We start from the raw sequence: 26,741 nt of genomic DNA, 5'->3' as shown, positions 1-26,741 counted from the left end.
TTCACTATTGTTACTTCGATTAAGTTGTTTTTGTTGGTTAACAACAAGAGGCACCAATGTGTTGCTAAGCTGATGCCTTGAAGGAAATGTCAGTACTGTACAACAGGGTTGAAGAGACTATCTTAAGATTAAGAGCATAGGATTAAAAATAAATAAAAGGCTGCTTGGCCAATGAAGTCTTTTACTTTCACACACCACGCATAATGTGCCTCATCGTAGACAATAACTCTGCATAATCTGCCCAGCGAATGTTCTGCAAAATGTCTCTGACCTCCCAAAGAATCAGGTGGCACGCCAGAGTATCCCTTTTCGGTGTCAGCTTGGCTCAGTAGATTGCAGTGTCACCTCTAAGTCAGCTGGTTATGGCTTCAAATCGTACTCCAGGACTTGAGCACATAGTCTAGCTTCAGTGCTGCGCTGAGAGAGTGCTGCATTGTCAGAGGTGCTGTCCTGTGGATGAGATGTTAATCTTGTGCATGTCTGACTGCTCAGGTTGACTTATAAGATCCCATGATGCTATTCAAAGTTTTATACAGTATAAGTATACATGTTGGCCCTGAAATTGTGGTCAGCGGCGTAGCTAAGGAGTACGCCGCCGACCTCCAAAAGAAATCCGCACTTACCTGGTGCGAGGCCCCTTTGAAAACTTGTGTTGTTTCGCTGTGGAGTTGTGCGCAGTGTCGTGGCCCACAGATCCTGGGGTGCACCACGTGCGTAAGCGTACCTGGGCGGTGCTCCAATCAGGAAACAGAAATCGCCGATGCCCATTCATGATATTTTAGTCTCACTCACCCCAGTTATATTAATAAATAAATAAATCAGTCTCTCATTCACCCAAGATATATCAATTAATAAGTCAGTCTCTCGTTCTTGGTAGATTGTTTTCACCCTTTGCCTATTTGTCTCGGGAGTTGTGTCGGGATCAGGAGATACGTGGATATAGATATTTAGAAGATTTTTTATCGTGACGGGTGTGTATATTTCAAGCTGCTGCATATCCCCCCTCCCCTTATGCTATGCAAACAGGCTCCTGCGTAATTGCTGGGTAGTTGTTGGGCAATTAGCCCAACTTTGCGCTAGCAATAAGGATTTCACAGTCGCAGCGGATGATCTGTGAAGTCAGAACTTTAGCGCATGTGCAATCCCAAACTTGCGGTCAATTTCAAAGGCAGTATGACGGCGTACTCAGAGAATACGTCATCATACCGTCCGCAAATTCTGCCTCACAATCTTTTGATGTGTCTCGCCACACATTCACAAGACAAAAAATGCCTTCGTCGCCCCACCATAATGAGCAATTCATCCAAAAATTAATTAAAGCAAGTTCAGATTCATGAAATGGACCACAGATGTTTGTTGAAAGCCTTGTACAGATTCTAAGAATTTGTTCAATGTACCCAGTAAGATACTTTGGCTTTATAAAACTTCTGACTGGTTCATTGCACTCAAAGCTAAAATATATGCAGAATGACAGTGCATGAAAAGGATCAACATTAAAAAATATTGTGTATCTGTCTGTGATCCAGTGAGCAAGTAATGCCTTTTTTTTTTAAAGGCAGAAAATTACATGTAAAGTGTTTTTTGAACTATTGCTGTTTTGGTTTGTTAGTTTCTGGTAGCTGGCAGGATGCAACATGATGAATGTAAACTTATTGCATGTTATGTTCAGTATATTGCATGAGATGCACGTTAGTCATTTTTAAAGATGTTTATTTAACGGCACTTTCATACATTTGCAGGTTTGTCTTTTCCAGTTGGTATAGTTCCTCCTCGAAGCAAGTCCCCAATGCCTGAATCTTCCACGATTGCATCTTATGTCACATTAAGAAAGCATAGAAAGATGGATGGAGCTATACCTCACATGGTATGTATAAGGAGTCGACTGTATGAGAATAGTGTGAACTGAAGTGCAGCACTCTAGAATTTAGTGTAACTCTTGGGTAATTATTGTTTTTAATTTAGACATAGAATATATATTGCCGCCAGTGAAAATAACATTTTTAAAGTTCAACAACTTGTACTAAGAACCACATAGTTCTTGTAATTTTTATCAGTCAGCTATTCACAATTCTCAAGAGTTTGTATGCACACTCCAGCACTAATTGTAAAGAGGAAATCCAAATACACAAACCTCATTGTCTACCTCATTCTGCTTTTATATCTCCTCAAAACCAGGCTCTTCAGCACCTCAGTATGACTCTCTTCCATATTTCCATTCTGCAGAATATCAACTGTTTTTCCTCTCCCTTATTTATAGCTGTGAGACATTTTTCCTTATGTGCAGAGTGTTATACAAACTGTTAGGTATTGACAATTTCTGTGGACTTGTTGATGAGTTTGGTGATTGAGAATGAACGACGTGCACAGGTAGCTCACCACCTATAGCATTAGTGTCCTGCAGCACTAAAAGGCCGGGAGCAGAGCATGCCGAGTCTGAGAACAAAATGAAATAGGTGAAAAATTAGAAGCCCCAGTTACTGGTTCACAAAAAGTAAGGAATTACATGTCTCCCCCGCCCCCCCCCCCCCCCCCCCTGCAAAAAGAAGGATATTTGTTAAATTGTTAAATTAAAGTGTTATTATTGCAGGAAAGGCCCAGAAGCGCAGTCGAGCAGCTTTTCCTGGCAGAAGGTCCACGACCTCGAATGAGTGTTGAGGAGCAGCTTGAAAGGATAAAACGCCATCAGCAAGCTTCTCTCAAAGATAAAAGGAAAGGATTGAATTTGATAACTCTGCAAGATCAATCACCAGCAAAGAGTCTGTCGAGAGAAAATAGCCAGACAAAGCCGCTTCAACCAGCAGACAAGTATTCAGTAAGTTCAATAGTTGCATTTGAGGAAATGATTTTGGGGGGTGGGGCAAGGAATAATCTGGAGATGCCACCCTGTGCATTTTTTTGTAAAAGCACAAATTAATCGCAGACCAAATTTCTTCCAATTTAATGGCATAAAATAGTTTTAATTTTAATTTTTGTGTATGTATTAGGGATCCAGGAGCCCTCACGCCCATCTGTGTTTATTTGCAAGTGTACTGGCCGGTCGGTTGAATCACTCGGCTATTAATTGTATTAGTCCTGGTCAGAATCAGAAAACAATCTGCAGTTCCAAAGGGTCCCTGGGATTACGTGGGCCCAGTCCGCCAATGTGAAAGGAGGATTCCATTTACAAACGGAATCCCCATAAACCCCAATGGCATCCTGAAATAATGAAACAATTTAGGCAACAGCAATAAAAATAAATGTTCTCATTTTTAAATATAATTAAAAGTCCCTTCAATACAGCAAATACAATTTTAAAAATTACATTAAAAAACAATTTTGCATAAACTAATTTTAAGTGTTTGTGCATCATTTTATATTCTTAAATTTTTATTTTAAGGTTTATATTATCCCTCACGCGGGTGAAAGCAGGCCCTATGCCTCCTTTTACCAGGCATAAGAGTTTTGTGGGCATTTGCTGGGCAGTACGAGGCCCCTTGGGTCGGAGTGATCATAATATGATAGAATTCTTCATTAAGATGGAGAGTGAAGTAGTTGACTCAGAGACTAGGGTCCTGAATTTAATTAAAGGAAACTACGATGGTATGAGGCGCGAGTTGTGTAGGATTGATTGGGGAATGTCACTCAAAGGGTTGACGGTGGATAGGTAATGGCAAACATTCAAAGACCGCATGGATGAACAGAATTTGTTCATCCCAGTTTGGCATAAAAATAAAACAAAAAAGGTGACTCAACCGTGGCTAACAAGGGAAATTAGGGATAGCATAAGATCCAAGGAGAAGATACATAAATTGGCCAGAAGAAGCAGTAAACCTGAGGATTGGGAGCAGTTTAGGATTCAATAAAGGAGGACAAAGGGATTAATTAAGAAGGGGAAAATAGAATATGAGAGTGAGCTTGCAGGGAACATAAAAACTGACTGTAAAAGCTTTTATAGATATGTGAAGAGAAAAAGATTGGTGAAGTCAAGCATAGGTCCCTTGCAGTCAGAATCAGGGGAATTTATAAGGGGGAACAAAGAAATGGCAGACCCAATTAAATACATATTTTGGTTCTGTCTTCACAAAGGAGGACACAAATAACCTCCCAGAGATGTCGGGGAACATAGGGTCTGATGAAAGGGAGGAACTGAAAGAAATCAGTATTTGTAGGGAAATGGTGTTAGGGAAATTGACGGGATTGAAGGCCGATAAATCCCCAGGGCCTGATAATCTACATCCTAGGGTACTTAAGGAAGTGGCCCTAGAAATAGTAGATGCATTGCTGATCATCTTCCAACATTCGATGGAATCTGGAACAGTACCCATGGATTGGAGGGTAGCTAATGTTACCCCACTATTCAAAAAAGGTGGTAGAGAGAAAACGGGGAATTACAAACCGGTAAGCCTGACATCGGTAGTGGGGAAAATGCTAGAGTCCATTATAAAGGATGTAATAGCAGAGCACTTGGAAAACAGTGACATGATCGGACAAAGTCAACATGGATTTACAAACGGTAAATCGTGCTTGACTAATCTACTGGAATTTTTTGAGGATATAACTGGTAAAATAGATAAGGGAGAACCAGTGGATGTGGTGTATTTGGACTTTCAAAAGGCTTTCGATAAGGTTCCGCATAAGAGATTAGCGTGTAAAGTTCAAGCACATGGGATTGGGGGCAAGGTATTGACTTGGATAGAGAACTGGTTGGCAGACAGAAAGCAAAGAGTTGGAATAAATGGGTCTTTTTCCGAGTGGCAGGCAGTGACAAGTGGGGTACCGCAGGGATCGGTCCTTGGACCCCAGCTATTCACAATATATATTAATGATCTAGACAAGGGAACTAGATGTAATATCTCCAAGTTTACAGACGACACAAAGCTGGGTGGTCGTGTGTGCTGTGAGGAGGATGCCGAGAAACTCCAGGATGATTTGGACAGGTTGGGTGATTGGGCAGAAGCATGGCAGATGCAATATAACGTGGATAAATGCGAGGTTATCCACTTTGGTGTCAAAAACAGGAAGGCAGATTATTATCTGAATGGCAATAGATTGGGAGAAGGTGAAGTGCCACGAGACCTGGGTGCCCTTGTGCACCAGTCGCTGAAGGTAAGCATGCAGGTGCAGCAGGCGGTTAAGAAGGCAAATGGTATGTTGGCCTTCGTAGCGAGAGGGTTTGAGTACAGGAACAAGGATGTCTTGCTGCAGTTGTACAGGGCCTTGGTGAGACCACACCTTGGGTATTGTGTGCAGTTTTGGACACCTTATCTGAGGAAGGATGTTCTTGCCATGGAAGGAGTTCAGCGAAGATTCACCAGGCTGATACCTGGGATGGCAGGAATGACGTATGAGGAGAGATTGGGTCGATTGGGCTTGTACTCGCTGGAGTTTAGAAGAATGAGAGGGGATCTCATTGAAACTTATAAAATTCTGACAGGACTGGACAGACTAGATGCAGGAAGGATGTTCCCGATGGTCGGGGAGTCCAGAACCAGGGGTCACAGTCTAAGGATAAGGGGTAAGCCATGTAGGACAGAAATGAGGAGGAATTTCTTCACCCAGAGAGTGGTGAACCTGTGGAATTCTCTACCACAGAAGGCAGTAGAGGCCAATTCATTAAATATATTCAAGAAGGAGTTAGATATATTTCTTAAGGCTAAAGGGATCAAGGGGTATGGGGAGAAAGCAGGGACAGGGTACTGAATTTGGATGATCTGCCATGATCACATTGAATGGCGGAGCAGGCTCGAGGGGCCGAATGGCCTACTCCTGCTCCTATCTTCTATGTTAGTAGTTGGGCAAGTAGCCGAACTCTGTGTCAGTCGGTTCGGTAAATCTGTCAAGACGTACCTTGACGGATCACAAGTTCTGGGTTTTCGCTCACGTGCAGCGCTGAGCATACACCGTCATCGGGAGCGCAAATAGTATTCCCGCATAATAAATTGTCTGGCAAGACTCGTACATAATTAGTAGGCCGTATCTTCTTGCAGATACGTGGCTCAGCCAACTAGTGACCATCCTCTTTGGGGACGAACGGGGGGGGGAGGGTTGTGGGGGCGAGGTGGGGGATAAACGGAGTGATGGTAAGCGTGTCTCTTTGGGGTCAAGGTGCTCCAAGGTGTCATGCCTGATGATGGCAATTGAGGAGTGAGTGAACTCCCTGCAGCAGACTCGGTAATCTGACCCCTGAGCCAGCAAGTTCACAGCACTCCATTGTTGGTGGCTGATTGACCAGCCAGCTTGACTCACTCGTGGTACTTGGAGGGGTAGACCTGACACAGGCGGCTGGTATTCTTCCCACTTGTCTCCAGATAACTCTACATGCCAGTGTCCTAATGGATAAATTGGCCCTGCCTGGACAAGTAGCAAGAAGCATACCTATGCTCTGTATTGGTAGGGAGCATAATATAAACAGGTTAGACTTCAGTACCCCTTCTTCTTGGGCAGTCTCTTGGAACCGAGGATGACTTGTTTCCACACTAAAAATGAGTTCTTAGGTGACTACAGTCTCTGTCACAGATGGGACAGACGGTGGTTGAAGGGGCAGGTGGGTGGGGTGCTTGGGCTGATGTGCGCTCCTTCCGCTGTTTGTGCTTGGCTTCCGCTTGCTCCCGGCGAAGAGACTTGAGGTGTTCGGCGCCTTCCCGGATGCTTTTCCTCTACTTTGTGCGGTCTTGGGCCAGGGATTCCCAGGTATCGGTGGGGATGTTGCACTTTTTCAAGGAGACTTAGAGGGTGTCCTTGAAGCGTTTCCTCTGCCCACCTAGGGCTGTCTTGCCGTGTCAGAGCTCCAAGTAGAGCGCTTGTTTTGGGAGTCTCGTATCGGGCACGCGGGCGATGTGGCCCGTCCATCGGAGCTGATCGAGCGTGGCCAGAGCTTCGGTGCTGGGGATGTTGGCCTGAGCGAGAACATTAACGTTGGTGCGCCTATCCTGCCAATGGATTTGGAGGATCTTGCAGAGGCAACGTTGGTGGTACCTCTCCAGTGCTTTGAGGTGCCTGCTGTACATGGTCCATGTCTCTGAAACATACAGGAGGGCGGGTATCACTACTGCTCTGTAGACCATGAGCTTAGTGCCGGGTTTGAGGTCCTGGTCTTCAAACACACTCTTCCTCAGGCGACTGAAGGATGCACTGGCACACTGAAGGCATTGTTGGACTTCGTCATCGACATCTGCCCTTGTTGACGGTAGGCTCCCGAGGTATGGAAAGTGGTCCACGTTGTCCAAGGCCTTGTGGATTTTGATAATTGGTGGGGGCAATACTGTGTGGCGGGGGCACGTTGGTAGAGGACCTTTGTCTTACGGATGTTTAGTGTAAGGCCCACGCTCTCGTATGCTTCGGTGAAGGTGTTGACGATGGTTTGGAGTTCGACCTCTGAGTGTGCGCAGACGCAAGCGTCGTCTGCATACTCGATGACAGAGGATGGGACGACCTTGGATCTGGACTGGAGGCGACGGAGGTTGAACAGTTTCCCGTTTGTTCTGTAGATTAGCTCCACTCCAGCGGGGAGCTTACTGAGGGTGAGATGGAACATTGCAGCAAGGAAGATCAAGAAGAGCGTTGGTGCGATGACGCAGCCTTGCTTGACCCCGGTCCGTATGTCAATTGGGTCTGTGGTGGATCCATTGGTCAGGATCACGGCTTGCATGTCGTCGTGAAGCAGGTGAAGGATGGTGACAAACTTTTAAGGGCAGCCAAATTTGAGGAGGACACTCCATAATCCCTCACAGTTGACAGTGTCGAAGGCCTTTGTGAGGTCAAAGAAGGCCATGTATAGCGGTTGGTGCTGTTCCCTGCATTTCTCCTCTAATTGACACACGGTGAAGATCATGCCCATTGTGCCCCATAGTGGGCGGAACCTGCAGTGACTGGGAGGAGCTCTTCAGCCACTGGGAGCAGGCGATTGAGGAGGATTTTTGCAATGACTTACCCTGTGACAGACAGCAGGGAAACTCCTCTGTAATTACCGCAATCGGACTTGTCACCTTTCTTGAAGATGGTCACGATTACGGTGTCTTTGAGATCCCCTGGCATGCTCTCCTCCTTCCAAATAAGAGAAATGAGTTCATGTATTCGCACCAATAGTGCTTCTCCGGTATGCTTTAGTGCCTCGGCAGGGATTCCATCTGCTCCTGAGGCCTTGTTGTTCTTCAGTTGTCGGATGGCCTTTTCAACCTCATGCCGGGCTGGGGTTGTGCTGAGGTGGTGGCGGGTAGCATGCTGTGGGATGGAGTTCAGGACACTCGCGTCGAAGACAGAGTCTCGGTTAAGGAGATCTTCGAAGTGCTCCTTCCAGCGGGTACTGACTGCCTCTCTGTCCTTGATGAGTACCTCTCCGTTCTTGGCCCGCAGTGGGGTAGGACCTTGGGTGCTTGGCCTGTAGGTGGTCTTGGCTGCGCTAAAGAATCCACGCACATCGTGGTTGTCGGCTAGCTGCTGGATCTCCTGCGCTTTCTCCACCCGCCATCTGTTCTTTAGGTTGCGAGTTTTTTGTTGGACCTCGGCCTTCGGGCGTCTGTAGAGCTGCTTTCTTGCTCTCAAGTTGCGTTGCTGTTTCCAGATCAGGAATGCCTTGCACTTGCGGTTTATTAGCTCCTGGATCTCCTGGACGTTCTCGTCGAACCAGTCTTGGTGCTTCCTGGTCGAGTGACCGAGCGTCTCTTCGCAGCTGCAGATTATGGAGGCCTTGAGTGCCCTGTGGACACTCTGTGTCTCTGAATCACTGGGATTGGTAGGGAGCATAATACGAACAGATTAGACTTCAGTACCCCAATACACACTGGAATTTCTAAACTTTGGCTGTGCTAATCAGTACCTAAGCTCTCTGGAAATAGGTAAACGGGCTGACGGTGAGCATTCCAGATTTGAGGAACATAACCTCTACTTGTATGGGTTTTTCAGTAACTTGTTTTGGAGACTCTTGAACATGGTGGTCAGTTTCCATGTGGGCCAGACATTTGGCTGACTCCAAAAAAAAAAAAGTGAACTGGCTTTGTTACATGACTGAGTCTGAATGATCACTGCAGAATTTTATTATGAATTTTGGTGTAGTCAGACAATGAAGTAATTTGCAATTGGTTTTGGAGGTCCATTTGAATGCGTCAGTGGATGCGTCATTTACCAACTGAATTAGTCACATCACCAATGGCCTTTGATGACTCAGACATTAAATCACATATAGTTTCTTGCCAGTATGTCACAACTTTTTTTCCCCAGAAAATGTATTTTGATTAACATCAAAATTTCAGCTGAACTCTTCAGGCATGATTAGGATTCCCTATTTCTGCCTGATGACTAACAATTCCACATATCCATCTTATCGCTTACTCATTTCCCAAAGAGGCTGAATGATCTTAACTAGAATGGACCCTTCACAATGTGCTTTTTAAAAAAAGATGTGGCTGTTGAAAGTAGAGCTTGTCCTGTGCAACAATTGGAGACTTTTAAGAGAGAGACTTCCTTCACATTTTTAATTTTTTGAGCCTAAAACAGATCAGTTTAGAGACAGTTTTGAAACAAAATACAGGATACCCTTCAATTAAGCACTTCACATATTTATACCATATTACATAATGAAATGAGGATTAGTAACTCCAAATTTCAGGCATTAACCCAAAGCGAAACACTTGGAAGACTGCCTATCAGTAAGAATTTGTCACGCTGCAAGGTGATGTTTAAACCTCTGTAGCTGGAACTTGGCTGGAAGAATTAACAGCAGCTTCATTTTGCCAGACAAAGGTTGGTCCTCATGGAAGGAAATGCTCTTAAAAGGAACTGTTCACTGGAGTTCATGTTGGGCTAAAACAATATAAAAATAAATCAGAATATTTTGTTGCTATTTTGATATTTAGCTTTCCTTATGTTGAAAATTGAATTTTTGATTTAGCTAATATTTCCACGTTATTAAACAAAGTTTCAACAGCCAAACTGCTGCAGTGCTGGATAGGACTTGTGCTGAAGTATTTTTCCAATCATTTAATTTGAGCTGGATAGAAAAATGGTTAAAGTCCTTTTGTCATCAATCCTGTATTCAGCAAGGAAACTGCTATACACAGATGTTGCCTGCTGTTACAGCAGAGCATTTAGTACAGCCAATTAATGAAGGTGATCATAATTCATTCCGAAATTGTAATAGATTCAATTACTCTGCAGTATCTTTAACTAGACGCACTCTGTCATGAGGTTTGTTTGTTGCTGTTTCCAGGTGCATTTCTGCAAGCCACTTGGCCATCAATCTTTGAAAACTGATGACCAAAAATAAAATCTACAATTGTATGCTTGTCCCCAAAAGATATTTCTCTTTATCACATTCTCTTGTTTTCTCTTATTTCTGGAAAAAATTATTCTTGAATGTAAATGTCAGTAGAATTTTAAATTGGTCATAATTGAAAGACTATTCTTCCTGAAGAAGAATGAAGAGCATAAAGTGGGAATGACAAAATGCCATTTAATCCATAAATCCTGTTCCCTCCATAGACCTTGTCCAATAAATGTAGAGTTGCGCTCATTAAATAACAGTGCTGAGGCAAGTGCTTTCTGGCAAAAAAAAAAGGTTTAACAAATTGGTGCTCTTCGATGAGGCAGTGGTTGTACATTTTTCATGAGAGAATTCCTTCCCTGGAGTATCCCTTTGTTTATTTAACCCTGGGTTAGTCACAGTTAAATATATGCCTATGGCGGGGGGGGGGGGTTATTGGCCCAAATACAATTTCTTTAATTATTGAAAAATGTTGGATTTTTACAAGTTACAACGGTTGTGATGCAGTTGGGATAACCCATGAATATGCTCAGATTGTACATAGTTACAAAGTACAAGTAACAATTCCCACACAATACCTTTGGGACTGCAAAAAAAAAGCCTTGTACCTTATGTTGAAATGTTGTATCTCCCAAACCAGCCGCAGAAATAATTTGTTCTGCACTGTAGAGTTCTGTATTTTGTTTAAGTTCCGTGTCTGTATGTAAAAGATCTGAGAAAAACATGGTAACAGTTTTATAGCGACTTCAATTGGTACACGAAGCATTGAACTGCCATGCAGATTTTTACTGGTTTGTTTATGTGAAGCAACATCTTGAGCATCAGTTTTAGTTAACCAGGCGATGTAAAAGTGCCAATTGTGACATTTGTGGATGATTTTTTTTGGATTGGGGTCTGAAATCCCTGTATCTTCTTTTCCCTCTTCTACAGACCTTGTGCCATTGCCTTCTACGAATTAGAGTTAAGTGTACCCTACTGTCAGGCTTATTTCAGTCAGCTGCTAGGAGGTTTAGCAACCAAGGTGGCAATACTCCCCCTTGTTCTGGTTTCCAATCTACCTCAACTTTCTCCCTCTGCAAGCTGTTTTTAAGCTGTGCTTTCACTTAAGCTGTTGTATGCCTGCAGTCAATAGTCGCATTCTCTCTCTTGTTCTTGATGTCTGCTTCCTGCTGAGACTTGATAGATCACCCTAGCAGCAGTCGCTGCATCACAGGGCACACTGTTACACGGTCAGCAGCGTCCACGAAATATCTGTACAAGAAAGTAGAAATCGCTTTTGGTCCTATGTTTGAAATCAAACTTCATGTAGCAATTAGTCTTTCAATATAGTGAAGTTACATTGTGTGTTTTATGATAAATATATATATTAAACTTAATTTGTCTTTACTTTGGATGGAAATTAAATTTCATTAATTCATATATAAACTTAGTTTTATCAAAAATGCAGAATTTAGGACATGATTTAAAAAGAATAGTCAGTTGAGGTAAGTTTTTTTTGGCTTTTAAAAAAAAAAAAAATTTTTGGGGTATGAGCATCGCTGGCAAGGCCGGCACTTAATGCCCTCTAGTTGCCCTGAGAAAGTGGTGATGGACCTTCTAGCAGTTTTATACAATTGGGTGGCTTGTTAGGCTGCTTCAGAAGGTTGTTAAGAATCAATCATGTTGCTGTGGGACTCATAGGCCATAGGCCAGACCAGATAAGGACAGTCGCTTTCCATAAAGGACTTAGTGAACCAGTTGGGCTTTTACAGCAATCCAACTGCTTCCTGGTCACTTTTACTGCTTTATATTTCTAGATTTTTTAAACTGAAATCAAAAATTCTCAAACTGCCATGGTGGAATTTAAACTCATGTTCTCTGGATTATTTCTAGGACTCTGGATTGCTAGTCCTGTGCCCAAACTATCACACCACTCTAAAAGATGTTGCTTGTTTCAGCTTCACAGAAGCAGAACCGCTGAAAGTAATATCCAAGAGTTGGAAGCTGCTGTTCGAAATGATAATTGTGATCAACATCGAGAAACCGCAGCAGAGGAAATTGCTCGTTTAAAAGAAGAGAATGTTGAACCGAATCAGCAAAAGTTGGAAAGTGGAAAAGATGTGAGTACAGATCACTTTGTAGTCCATATTTGTTCCCGTCATCTTCATTCTGCATCCTCCACAGACTGTAGGACTGTGAAGCCAAGTTCAAATGTTCTAGGGAACCACACATGTATCAAGTTGGGGTATTGTGTGCACTTTAGGACAAGCCATTATTGGAAGGGTAGAAAAGCAATGGAAAACATGCAGCTTAGATTCACTAGGATGTTAACAGGGATGAGGTTCTTACAGTTGCGAAGGAGTTGAGAAGTTTGAAGTTTTTTCACTGGAGTTGAGATGGTTGAGGGGTGACCTCATGGTGGCCTAAATGATTTTGAAGGGTTATGAAGGGGCAAATAGTGATGGATTGTTTCGATTAATTGGCAAAATGATAGGGTACAATTATAAGATAATCACACTCGTCATCTTAAAATGAGGCTTGTCTAAATAATAATGAGGCCCGTAGCCCTATTTCGGGCTGGTTTTGGGTGTCCCAGTTAGGACGTGCACTCTGTACGCAGTACCCATTTCATGGTAGAAAACGGGCCTAGAGGAATTTCCACCTCGCTATCCTTCCATTTTCTCCTTTACCTAACCACCATTCTGACACAGCTAAGAAATGGAACTCAGCCTATGAGCATTTAAAGGCATGAAAACACTTTCCACCACTTCACATTGCCGCTCCTGTGCCCTGCAATTCATGGGCCTTTGACAAAAAGAAAACCTTGGACATACTTTCGTCATCCTTAAAGCTATTGCCTTGTTTTTGCCATTCCACAGTTCTCAGGCCAAACGCTCGTGTCTAAAAGGTACATTGAAGCTGAGTCTGAAATGTTAAGTCCTGATGAAACTTTGGATAAACTGAAGAATATTGATGGGATAAAAGCCAGAAGCAGGTACGTTATTGATTGATATGTAGGGAGTGGAAGAAGGCATAATATGAAATATGCTTTTATCTATTTAATTCAAGTAATTCTTACTGAATGGCATTTATATATGCTGCAGTTAGACTGTGTTGCAGTTCTCCATGCAGTGAATTCAGTTTTAACTAGCCTAAGATACTCAGCGAGGCTTACCACCTGCCACAATGTACAAAAGGGCAAACTGGAGTGTGGGCCAAACTACCTTCAATTGGAAGAGCCTTGGGAGCAGGTTGTTTGCCTGCCCTTTTGACTGGAGTGCAGTGCTCCATAGGGTGAAGGCAGGGAAAAAACTTGGCAAAGAGAAAGATATATGTACACATTTTTTTTCTTTCCTCCAAAGCTGTCATAATATTCAACAGAGAACTCAATATTAAAACAAATGTTAAAAGTTACCACTGGCATCTGCTTCACCTGCATCAGGCCTTGGTTTAAGCATCTTTGGACAAAATTGAAAATTTCAAACCAAAGCAATAGAGTATACAGTTAAGAAATTGCTTAAAACTCAGTGACTAAACTTCAGAAGTAAGTCATTGGCTGTAAAGCACTTTGGGACGTCCTGGGGTCATGAAAAGTGCTATATAAATGCAAGTCCTTTCCTTTACACCTAAAACTGAGATTAATGCCCCTTTAATTGGATAGCTAGTGACTGTTGCAAACAGTTGATTTGTAATCCACTTGCTCCTGCTCTAAATAAAATAAAATACACAAATCTTTAAAGGTGGCAGGACAAGTTGATAAGGCTGTTAAGAAAGGGATTCTTGGCTTTATAAATAGAGTACACAAGTTATACTAAACCTTTATAAAACACTGGTTGGGCCTCAGCTGGAGTATTGTGTCCAAATGTGGGCATCACACATTAGAGGGATGTTGAGGCCTTGAAGAGGGTGCAGAAGAGATTTAATAGAATTATACTGGGGATGAGGGACTTCAGTTATGTAGAAAAACTGGAGAAGCTGGGATTGTCTCCTTAGAGCAGAGAAGATTAAGGGGCGATTTAATAGAGGTGTTCAAAATTATGAAGGGTTTTGATGAAGTAAATAAGGAGAAACTGTTTCCACTGCCGGGTGGGTTGTTAACCAGAGGACACAGATTTAAGATAGTTGGCAAAAGAACCAGAGGGCAGACAAGGAGAATTTCTTTTACGCAATGCGTTGTTGTGATCTGGAATGCACTGGCTGAAAACTGATTCAATAATAACTTTCGAAAGGGAATTGGATATATACTTGAAAAGGGAAAAAATTGCTATGGGGAAAGAGCAGGGGAATGGGACTAATTGGAGCGCTCTTTCAAAGAGCTGACACAAAAATGATGGGCTGAATGGCCTTCTGTGCCATATGATTCTGTGAACTTGATTTGTGCTCCAAGATCAGTTATAGGATCAACTGTAATGCACCCAGAGAATCTCCCATATTAATAAAATTAATATCGTGGCCTACTGGAAAGGACACAAGTCACCATAACTGATGGCTACTTATGACTGATAAGTTGTCCCTATATAAATTACTCCATTATAAGTGGCCTGTGCTGTATTAGGGAAAGAAAGAGCTTTCCAGAGTTTTAAAAGCACAAGGCTGCCAAATTTAAAAAGCAATGGGCTCTGCAATAACGGTGGAATAAGGTGTTGTCCCACTGATTAATTAGGGTTTTTATGCAGATATGTGCTGAACTTCATATCCCAATGTTACCCCTCTCTAAATGTTCCTTTTTATTTTATTCTTTCCATTCAGTATTGTTGACATGTTCATTGGTGAAAACCCTTTATAAAATAACCTTGGCTTTGAATTTAATGCTTTTATTATAATATGATGAAAATAGGTTTCTCCTTAGTTCAAGAGCATATTAAAATGCTGCAATGCTATGGTTCATAACTGTCAAATTGCTTTGTCAACCATTCACACTCTCAGTATCTAAATGAAAGCCCTCAAGTCGGCAGAAATCTTCTTTATTAATTTCTTTGAACTGCAATGAGGTTTTCTCCTCACTAAATGTTTTTGTTCTTTTAGTGTGCAAACTGTGGCCCCAGTTGTTAACCGCAAAACCGAGATCAGCACTGATGAGGAAAATGCTCAGGAAGGAGTAAAGATGATTAATATCTCCAATGAACCAGCTACAGATGCACCAAGAAGCAGCAAGCTTGTAGCAGGTAGATTATACTTAAATTTTGAGTCAGTAAAGGTATAATATTACATCAGCGCATAGTGATACAAAAATACTAGGTTTTAGTCTTTTCCGTATGCTTGACTCTTCTTCCCATATTAGAGTATTTTAATGGTGTTCAGTTAATGCTAGTTCAAAAGGCATATAGATTTTAATATTTATCACTTTACTGCACAAGGATACCAGGGCTCTGTAACTGGTTGCTTTGTGGTTTTAGCATAAATGGCAATCTGAATGACCTAAATATATGTAGGTCTGCAGTGCTGTTGAGAGAGAAACCACGCTGAATTTCACTTCAGTTCATTTCTCGAGTTTGGCATTCTACTCAAAGGTTAGCATGACGGTGGGTTAAAGTATATTCTCTCTCCACTCTGGCAGCAAGTTATGTGATGTACTTGGGATGAGAAAAAGCCACCAGGTCCAGAAACACTCACCTTACTTCTCACTGGGCTCATACCCATGGCCCCATCCTTCCTCCTTGCGCCCCTGTCGAAAATTCCTCCCTGACCCCTCAGTAGCGATCAGGCGAGGCCCCAATGCATTTGTTATTACCCAAAATCATACTTTCCTTCGGCTGTGACATTGTAGTTTTCCTAAAATGTGTCTAATATTTTCTTGAAGGCCTGCAAATAGCCCGTCCTCACTGTCACCTTCAGAATCCTGTTGCACAGGTTGATTACCCTTGGGAAAATAAAAATTAAGGTCAGGTACAACATGGAGCTGTTGAATTGAACTGAACCCCAGATTCCACAATTGAAAGAGTATCTTTTCCATTCTGCCAACTAACCTATTCACTTTGTTTTTCCATGAAGCTTTTTATTTTCTTCCCTTTCATTGTCATAATTTTCTTCTGTTTTACTTTCATGCATATTGCACGTTCTCTTTCTTTTATCTTTTCCACATTTCCCCTTTGTTGTCTTTGGACTTTATTGTCCCCTCAAATTTGTAGAATATCCTGGTGCCATGCTCTCATCTCTACTTAGTATACAAACATACAAAAAAGGATAAAACCTTCTGACTCAAAGCCCATCCAGATATTGTGCAGCCCACGTGCAACATCAACTCACTCAATCCCCCCCACCCCCCAACCCAAGTCACACAAAAGAGAAGAACCATGAGGCCAATTAAGGAAAAACTTTGAGAAGTTCCTCTTGAACCCCAAAGGTAATCAAGCAAGTACCAGGAGACGACAGCAACTCATATCAATAATCCCGGCTACTCCTCACTTACCTTTTTATAATATGAAATGTTCTCCACTTTCAGGAAATCATTCAGCAACCTTTTCAACATCTGCATTGAACCCAGACTTAGCACATCTTTCCTAGAGGTGGATGACTCTCCGTGAAAAGAAATACTTTCTCTCATCTAACCTAACACATTTCTTATTTTAAAAATCTGTATTAAAATCCACTTTACCTTCCCTGCTTGAGTGAAAATAGTCACCGTGCCTCAAGTCTTTCTTCAGAACTACAATTTCTCATCCCTGGTATCATTCTGATAAATCTATGCTGGGTATACTCTCTGCTGCTTTAATGCCCTTTCTATAATAATTGGGCATCTAAAGCTGCACACAGTACTCTAACTGTGACCTAACTTATCATTGGCTTTTTGGACTTGTACTCTATGCCCCTATTTATGAAAGTCAAAATACTGTTGGCCTATTTGATGGATGTACCTACCTGCACTAGCACTTTCAAGGAGTTAGGTGTTTACACTTTTGATGTCCATCTGTTCTTCCACACCCTCAAACATCTTTCCATTAGGTTTATATTCCAATTTCCTGTTTTTCATTTCAAAATGTTATTTTAACTATTGCATATTTGCCTGTATCCACATGAAATGCCACCAGGAAAGCTTTACGTACAGTTTCTGTTTTCCCAGATGGTCTCACAACCTGGAATTTTGTCCTCTTTATCCACAAGTTAAAACGCCATTAATCAGCACTGTCTACGCAGGATTGCTGACGCATAAAGTGGGTCACAGAAAATCTGACTTGCCTATTGGGCCGCTGTGCAATCCAAGCTGTTACGCTGGCAGCCTTGATGGTCAAATTAGTGATATAAATGTCCTCCAGCTATTATTATGGCGCTTATATAAAATTTTTGTGTCCTGCTATAGGCTATGCTCCTTTTCCACTGTGGCACCAGTGATCGGGGCTGTGAACTAGTCTATTTATGTATGTTTGTATGTATGCATATGGCAATGCACTTCAACACAATTCTTTTTTCTGGCCTATTGTATAGATAGAGATGTTTAATTTAAATGCAACTTAAAATCTTTTTTTCCCAAGTGCAACTACTTTAATAGCAGTTGAAAGTATTGTGTTTAATTTCCTTTTTTTTAAAGAAGAAAAATACCCTTGCTCTTTCAGAAGCACGCCCACAGGCTGTATCCAAATATCCATCAAGTGGAAGTCTCAACAATGTATTGTTGTGGTCTTTTCCCAGATTGATTCCTACCCCTAGCCCTTAGAAATATATGCTTATGTTTATAGCCCAGCCCAGTTGAAATGTTGTATATCCCAGCTATTGCTTTGAGTGCTTTGAGTGATCGAGTTCTCACAACGACCAGTAATAATGTGGGGGGAGGGGGTGCTGGCAGTGAACAGAAGGGAAAGACACTGGATTTTTCTAAAGCTACCGTCAATAATCAGACAGGAATGTGGCAGCCATTATCCTGGTTGTCAGTTTGTTACTTGTACACATGCATCGCCTTTGAGCATCTGGCTTTAAACAAATGAAGTGCAAGCTTCATCCAGTTGATCAGGCAGCAAAACTTCAGAATTTTAACTGTGTGGGACCTTGCTGTGCACAAATTGGTTGTTACATTTCCCTGTATTACAACAGTGACTACACTTCAAAAGTATTTGATTAGCTTTGAAGCGCTTTGGGGCATCCTGAAGTCATGAAAGGTGCTATATAAATTTAAGTTCTGTCTTTAACTTAGCTTGATGATTGAGTTCCGAGATCTATTAATTAGGTTACTGAATCATCATAGTTTTTTCAAAGCTTTTCCCTCATTATGGTCTTCTGTATTGCTCTAGGTGCCATTTCCTAACTGAGAATGCAAGTAGTTAGATGACCTGCTCCCAGGACTCATTGCTGCTCTGTAACAGTATAATTAGCATGAGTGAATCAGGCTGACTGACTCATTCCAGTTTTGTCTGAATGCTTCAGCAGAATTACTTTTAACTGGCATTGCCTTTACAGAGATTAGACACTTGTAGGGATTAGTCGGGGCCAATCTGTTCCTTGTTACTGTGTGATACACTGACCAATGCTCCTTTGTTTTGGGTGTTTTATAACCTGGCCTTCCATATCAAATCCAGCCCTTACACTTCTGTACGGGTCCTGAAATCTCCTATTTCCCCATCTTGCCTCTTTTGTTCCTAAGCCACCCACCTTTGGCAGTTGCCAATTCAGCATGTACTGTTTCTGGCTCTCTAATGAGAGAAGCAAGAAAATGCAATTAGGAGAAAGAGCTATTTCAGCCCCCTTAATGTGAGTGAGCAGTATTTTTCAACAAATGGTACCAGTTACAGTAATACAACCCTTTCACTTGTGCTCTGAATGCAAGGATAACCTTGTCTGCCATTAGCATTCTCTTGTTGGAGAGGGAAGCTTTGCTGAAAATGACAAAGGCAGCTAGGAAATGGATCGGATGCACTGGGGGAGTTGGGCTGTGGTATTGAGCAGGACTCAGAATGGGAACCAGACTTAAGGGGGACCAGAAAAAGATTACCCCACTAATCTGTTGTCTCGCCCTCCCCCTGTTTTTCTTCTCAAAAGGTAAATTTGTACTGCAGTTTGGCCAACAATGTACTGCTCCATTGCGCCACCATTTGCGCTGTTTTATTATAACGTGCAATTTCTCTTTTTTTAATATACTGGCATTCTGTAAGTAATCTAATTTCAGAAACGTGTGATGCCATCACAAAACATCAGTATTGCCAGGTCACTAACCTGAGAGGACTTGACTTGTGGCGCTGTGCTTGATGTAGCACCAATTGGAACAGGCCAAGCTCTCCAGACTTTGTTAATAGTTTGTGGGGTTTTGTGTAGCTGTCAGAATGATAAAGATTTAAAGATTTGAAAGACTTCAACAGAGAGGCACAACAGCTTTCCATTCTCTCGGAATTTGCAATCAGACTTTCAGAATCATTTTGGATTCAATCATTGCCCCAACAGAAGCAGTGAGATTTTTCGTTGCATGGTCCTACTTAAGAACGTAAGAAATAGGAGCAGGAGTAGGCCATTTGGCCCCTTGAGCCTGCTCCGCCATTCAATAAAATCATGGCTGATCTTCTACCTCATCTTCACTTTCCTGCACTATCCCCATATCACTTGATTCCCTTAATATTTAAAAATCTATCAGTCTCTGTCTTGAATATACTCAATGACTGAGCCTCCACTGCCCTCTGGGGTAGAAAATTCCAAAGATTCACCACGCTCTGATTTCTCCATTGTGCCACCATTTGTGCTGTTTTATTATAATATACTAGCTGGAGTGCCCGGCAGTGCCGAGGGAACTCAAGAACCCTGAGCCATGTTTATAAAACTGTTGGGATTGCAGAACTCTTCCTAAGCACCCAGGAGTGATATTACATTATTCACAAAGTTTCAGTGTATGAGTTGAATAGGGAAATGAAAGATACTATCTCAGGCATTTAGAGGTCAGTTTAGAAATCAACAGTGAACATTTATTCCAATAATGTAAAACAATAGAACATTTTACAATATGCTGGAGTTACAACCAAAGACTGAGTGAATACTCATTCTGGTAAAGGTTTGCAAACCCAATAGGTTTGGTATTGTGCAGTGATTTTACAATAAATAAATGTATTCAACAGTACACTGTTATATGTGTTATCTTGTAGTAGGTATGCAGCCTCTCAGATCTTGAAGAGTGCTGTTGAGTGCTTCAAGTGCCCTCTTGTGGGCCTTTGTACACTCATCCCACACAATGAGTTTAGACTTTTGAAGCAGCTCAGCAGCAGCAGTTCCTTTGGTAATGGGACACACTGGGTGTTGTTGTCTTGTCAGATCCAGAGGGAGAGCAAAGGTTGAGTGGGCAGTGCGACCTCCTTGGAGAAGAATTGCAGCGATTCCTGATGAGGCAACAGCCAGTGCAATGAATCTCTTAGTGCGAAGGATGGCCACAAAGAGATTTCGTAGCCTTTTGGGGGAGTAAGACAGAGCAGCTTCTGTCAGCGTTGCATTCCAATGAATGTCATCCTGAATGAGTCCTCTCCTGCGGCAAGCTTTTATAAAGGAGGCACAGAGATGGCCAGTGAGAGTTTTGAGGTCATTAAATGATGTTGGGCCAGCAACCTCATGGAGCAGTAGACGAAGGTGAAAGCACTCTGCGTTATTGGAGAGCCCGTTGATAGACAACATTTTCTCTTTTTCCTGAGGGTGTTAAAATAAACAGATTCCTTGATGCACCAACTCTGGAACATGCCACATACAACTGGCCATGTGAAAAACAGGGCGTGAGTAAGTTGATGCCAGCAACCTTCAAAGTCTGCCCCTGTGCCTTGTTGATTGACATTGCAAAAGAAATTGTCACAGGAAACTGTTGCCTTCTGAATTGAAATGGCAAGTCAGTTGGTATCATTGGAATTCGAGGAATGAGAACATCCTCCCCTCTGGCGCAGCCTGAGATGATGGTAGCCTCAATGAGATTTGGCATGAGCTTTTTGACTGCCAGTCTGGTTCCATTGCACAACTTTGGTGGATATATGTTTCTTAGGAGCATGATGGGGGTGCCTTCCCTCAGCACCAGTTTGTGAGGAGGCGTTCCTGAAGGCTGCAATGAGTTGAACTCAGTGGGGTAGTGTACCCCATCAGCACTGTCACAAACCGTATCAACACTTTTATAAATTTGCTCTTGGCCAGGGAGTTTTTGAAGAAGTAGCATGTTGATGTTGTTGACAGTATCATTCCTGGGTGCAAGTATTGACCGTTCACACAGCCACTTGTGATCTTTGAAGTGATTGAGGAGGTCTGGATACACCTTTGAGATCAACTCATCAACTGTTCTGACTTGACTGCCAAAGCCTGGAGGAATTGTGATTTGACCACTGCTGTCAATTGGCAACTTTCCTTCTCCCAAATTTAGCAAAAGTTACGCAAAGGATTCTGTCATCTCGTCACCATGCATAAGAACACGCATGTTTGTGGTCAAATGGACTGTTTGCACAGCTGGCCACAGATGCGATGCCTTGAGACATGCATTGAGTTCATCTGCTGGAGTTCCTCTGGGGACAACTGGCAGGATTTGGCAGAAATCACCTGCCAGCAACAGGGCGATGCCACCCATCAGCCTATTGTTGCCTCTCAGATCTTGAAGAGTTCTGTTAAGTGCTTCAAGTGCCCTCTTGTGGGCCATTGTACACTCATCCCACACAATGAGTCTAGACTTTTGAAGCAACTCAACAGCACCAGTTCCTTTGCTAATGTTACACACTGGGTGTTCTTGTGTTGTCAGATCCAGAGGGAGAGCAAAGGTTGAGTGGGCAGTGCGACCTCCTTGGAGAAGAGTTGCAGCGATTCCTGATGAGACAACAGCCAGTGCAATGCATCCCTTAGAGCGAAGCATGGCCAGTATAAGATTGATCAGGAATGTCTTCCCTGTTCCACCAGGTGCATCGAGGAAGATAATGCCACCTGCATTGTTTTCCACCATATCCACAACCAACCTGTATGTCTCTTTCTGGTCTGGAACCAATTTAGGTTCAGTGACGGTAACAAAGGAGGTCAGTTGCTCAACATTGTAGGTGGTTTCCCTGAGGACCTCTCTGCTGAGACCTGGAGAATCATTCCTATTTGGAGATGGAAGGTTCAACTGAGTCACAGACTTGCCAGCCAATGCCAAAGTCTTGTCCTCCAAAAGGATCAATACTTGATTGTACATTGCATCAGTGAAGTTCAGCTCCATGGTGGGGCTGGCTGTCCTGAGTTAGTGTAAGATGTCTTCTGTGAGGCTGTCTTTGTGATCTTCCCACAACTGCATCGGGTTGGAAGGGCTGCAGAGGGCAATTATAATGGCAAAGAGATTTCGTAGCCTACTGGGGGAGTAAGACAGAGCAGCTTCTGTCATCGTTGCATGCCAATGAATGTCATCCTCAATGAGTCCTCTCCTGCGGCAAGCTTCTTGAAAGGAGTCACAGAGATGGCCAGTGACAGTCTTGAGGTCATTAAATGATGTTGAGCCAGCAACGTCATGGAGGAGTAGACGAAGGTGAAAGCACTGTGTTGTTTGGATGGACCATGTAGACCCTGCCAAGTGCATCTGATGAGTACACCCCTGGATGACCAGGAACTTCTTTCTGACCTGCTCCAGGGCACCGAGCCCGCCATGTCTTGTTTGGCTGCCAGGTGTAGTACTTGGGCACCTGATGATACAAAAGTGTCTTTGCAAAGTCATTCATTTGGCACAACTGAAAGAATGCTGTAAGTTTTGTCTTTGGAGGTTCCTCGGCACGTTGGCTGCCATTTCCTGGTTGGAATAAAACCCTTTGTCCATTTTGCAAGTGAACATCCAATTTAGTGACAGTGGGGTAACGCCTGTGGATGTCAAATCCAAAAGTTCGCCAGGCTGCCTCATTGCTGCAGATGTAACGGCCCATCAGATGTGTGGTGATCTCATCATTTTGATTCTGCTGTCCAGCCGGTTGAAGATCAAAGACAGCTTGGTCACTGCCCTTATGGATGTACTTGCACACATATTTGATAGACTTAACTGAGTGGCAGTACTCCGCATTGATGTGACATTTGAAGAGCCTGGATAGGAGTGGACAGTAAGGAACAATCCAACGGTTGTCAACTTCCAATGTCTGTCTTTGCTGTGTTGTCTGATTTGACGGACCAGGTTGACCTGAGCTGCTAGATTTTTGAGTTTGCATTCTTATCTCAGTGCTGAAACCTCCAGTCTCTTTGCCCCTTCTCCTGTACAAAGGATTGTTGAATCTGTGTGTGAAATAAAGAATAGATTTGCCTTCCAAAGCTAGGCTTTATTAACTTTAAAATCAGCAGCATATCTTTCCACATCCAGTCCCAACTAAGCTAGAAAAGGACTGAATTTAAGGTAGCCACAACACATCATGTGATCATCAACTACCAATGAGATTACAACACATATCCCAAGGCAGTTAACAAACAACGAATCACAATACTTTTACTAATCAAGGAATAATCACCACATTCACCCTTCCTTTTAAAATATACTCCAACCTAATAACTTTTACAATTTACAATTAATTATTTACAACTAAACTATGCACGAGAATAAAACTATTTACATAACACAATACTAAATGAACAACAAATAATAACATTACGCATAAGTATTAAGTATCTCTCAACTAAAACAATATACTATAAAATTTCAACAATTTTTAAAACATTACTATCAATTTAAAAGTCCATTTTCAATCGGTCGACCAGATATCTTGTTCGTGTCGAACTTCTTAACCTTGGTGAAATTCCTTGCCCTCCCACGCCAGAAGGCACAGAAGTATCTTCAACAGGAAGGCTATCCATATCCCGATTCTCAACGGTTTCCGGATTAGAAATCCCATCAGAAGATGAACTAGGACGGTCATAAACATCTATCAAAGGCTGACTAATAGAAGTATGATTATCTGCAATCGGATTGGAAATATTCGTAATATCTGTAACAGCATCCACATTATCTGAATCATAACCATTATTAATATTCTCAGAAGAGGGCTGGCCCCCACAAGGAGCCAAGTCTTTAATTGAAACAGTACTTTCTTTCCCATCTTGGAATCGAATATGAGCATATTGGGAATTTGCCTCCAACAGCTCCACCTCCTCCACCAAGGGGTCATATTTTGACAATCTAACATGACGTCGAAGCAACACAGGTCCCTGCATAGTAAGCCATGAAGGTACCGAATATCCCGTAGTAGATCTCCGCGGATAGTTAAAGAGCCTTTCATGGGGGGTCACATTAGTAGCCGTTGAAAGCAATGATCTAATGGAATGCAGGGCATCAGGCAGCACCATTTCCCACTGTGTATTCTTAAGGTTCCGGGATGTCAACGCCAACATAACTGCCTTCCAGATCACCCCATTGTATCGTTCACACTGTCCATTACCCTGGGGATTATACGGGGTAGTTCTACTAGTAGAAATTCCCCGACTCTGAAGGTATTCCTTCAACTGGGAAGACATAAAAGAACTTCCCTGATCCGAATGGATATACGCAGGCATCCCAAAGATGACAAAAAGTTGAGTCAAACATTTAATAACTGTAGCAGCTGATACATCTGCACAAGGAAAAGCAAAAGGGAACCTTGAAAACTCGTCCACAACAGTAAATATATATCGGCTTTGAGTAGTTGAAGGAAGAGGTCCCTTAAAATCAACACTCAAACGTTCAAAAGGAGAAGTAGCCTTTATAAGATGAGCTCGTTGAGGCTTAAAGAAATTCGGTTTACACCGAGCACAGATAGAACATGATGAAGTCATCCGCTTGACGTCTTCAACTGAAAAAGGCAAGTTCTTACTGCGTACAAAGTGTATCATCCTCGTAACCCCAGGATGACATAAGGCATTGTGAAGATTAATAAGCGTATCTCCGTGAATCACAGAACAATAAGCCCTCGACAGTGCATCAGCAGCAACATTATCCTTCCCCGGACGATAAACTATGTCAAAATGGTAACATGCCAACTCAATCCTCCATCTCATTATTTTATCATTTTTAATCTTTCCAAAATGTTTAACATCAAACATAAAGGACACAGATTTTTGATCAGTTACCAACGTGAAATGTCGCCCCGATAAATAATGTCTCCATTTACGCAATGCTTCTACTATTGCGTATGCCTCTTTCTATTGAGGAATGTCTTTTTTCACTATTATTCAAAGTACGTGAGAAAAAGGCCACAGGTCTTCCATTTTGGTTCAAAGTAGCCCCAATTGCAAAATCCGAAGCATCCGTCTCAATCACAAAGGGAACCTGCTCATCAATGGAATGCACAACTGCTCCTAAAATATCCTTTTTAAAATTCTCAAAACATGTCCTGGCCTCCCATGATAGAGGATATGTCGTAACCTGAATAAGAGGCCGGATCTTCTGTGAAAAATTTGCAATCCAATTAGAATAATAAGAAAACAGTCCAACAACTCGTTGCAAAGCCTTAGAATTAGTAGGACAAGGTAAATCGATCAATGGTCGCAGACGTTCTGGATCTGGTTTAATCTTATTTCCCGAAATAATATACCCCAATAGATTTACCTCAGTAGTCGAAAAGATACATTTCTCTTTGTTAAAAGTTAAACCAACTTTTTCCGCAGCTTGAAGGAATCTTTTTAAATTAGAATCATGCTCCACCCTTGATTTGCCACACACTGTGATGTCATCTAAGTATGAAAAGGTGTCAGAGAGGGAGTTATCACTTATAAAAGCATCCATTGCCCGTTGAAAACAAGCAACACCATTAGTAACACCAAATGGTATTCGGCAAAACTGATACAGCTTTCCACCAGCCTCAAAGGCCGTATATGGTTGATCCTTCTTAACAATAGGAATCTGATGATAAGCACTCTTTAAATCAATAGTGCTGAAAACTTTATACTGAGATACTTTATTGATAAGCTCATCAATCTTAGGCAAAGGGTACGCGTCTAATTGAGTATACCTATTAATAGTTTGGGAATAGTCTATCACCATTCGTTTCTTGTGTCTCTCATTAGTCGTGACAACTACCTGTGCTCGCCAAGGCGAACAACTAGGTTCAATGATTCCTTCCAATAAGAGACGTTGAACTTCAGAATTAATAAATTCTCTATCCTGACTACTATATCTTCTTGACTTGGTAGCAATTGGCTTACAATCCGACATCAAATTGGAAAAAAGTGATAATGGAGGAATAGATAAAGAGGTTAATCCACAAATAGATAAAGGTGGCTTAGTCCCTCCAAATGAAAAACTAAGAGACTCGTGTAACTGAAGCACATCATGTCCAATCAAAATATCCGCACAGAGATTAGGCAAAACAGATAGGCGTATATCAGAACCATTTTCACAAAGCAACAACCAGCTATTTGTGAAGTAAGGGTCGTCTTAGCCATACACACCTGATACGTAACAGGCGAAATTTTCAAATGCTTCTCCTTCGCAAACTGAAGACTTATAAAACTCTCAGTACTGCCCGTATCTATAAGGGCCTTCACTTCCAACCCATTAACTTGAGCCGTAACTATAGCTTTGTTTAGGCCATGAGCAAATGCAGCAGAAATTGATGCAATAAACGCCCTATCTAAAGGCTGAATAGTCACAGAAGAGGTAGTGGAGGAAGACCCTCCCACACCA

The 26,741-nt window shown here is 42.2% G+C and overlaps 1 protein-coding gene across 12 annotated transcripts in view; it reads left to right on the top strand.

Moving 5' to 3' along the window:
• plekha5 (pleckstrin homology domain containing A5) overlaps positions 1–26,741 on the top strand; it is a 435,482-nt gene that overhangs the window by 384,824 nt on the left and 23,917 nt on the right. For 10 of the 12 annotated variants that reach the window (XM_086010040.1, XM_086010044.1, XM_086010043.1 and 7 more), the window contains 5 exons: positions 1,740–1,864; positions 2,588–2,812; positions 12,175–12,336; positions 13,096–13,211; positions 15,242–15,381. In XM_086010040.1, the coding sequence (XP_085866166.1) occupies positions 1,740–1,864; positions 2,588–2,812; positions 12,175–12,336; positions 13,096–13,211; positions 15,242–15,381 (768 nt within the window). Of the gene's footprint in view, positions 1–1,739; positions 1,865–2,587; positions 2,813–12,174; positions 12,337–13,095; positions 13,212–15,241; positions 15,382–17,276; positions 17,630–26,741 lie in introns of those variants that run through there. The other 2 variants (XM_086010042.1, XM_086010041.1) reach the window with 2 other exon arrangements.

Source organism: Somniosus microcephalus, chromosome 17 (assembly GCF_052327205.1).
Source record: "Somniosus microcephalus isolate GS21.2 chromosome 17, FLI_Smic_1.0, whole genome shotgun sequence".
NCBI lineage: Eukaryota > Metazoa > Chordata > Chondrichthyes > Squaliformes > Somniosidae > Somniosus > Somniosus microcephalus.
Note: the sequence above shows the minus strand (reverse complement) of the source record. Positions and strands in the feature narration are given on the sequence as shown.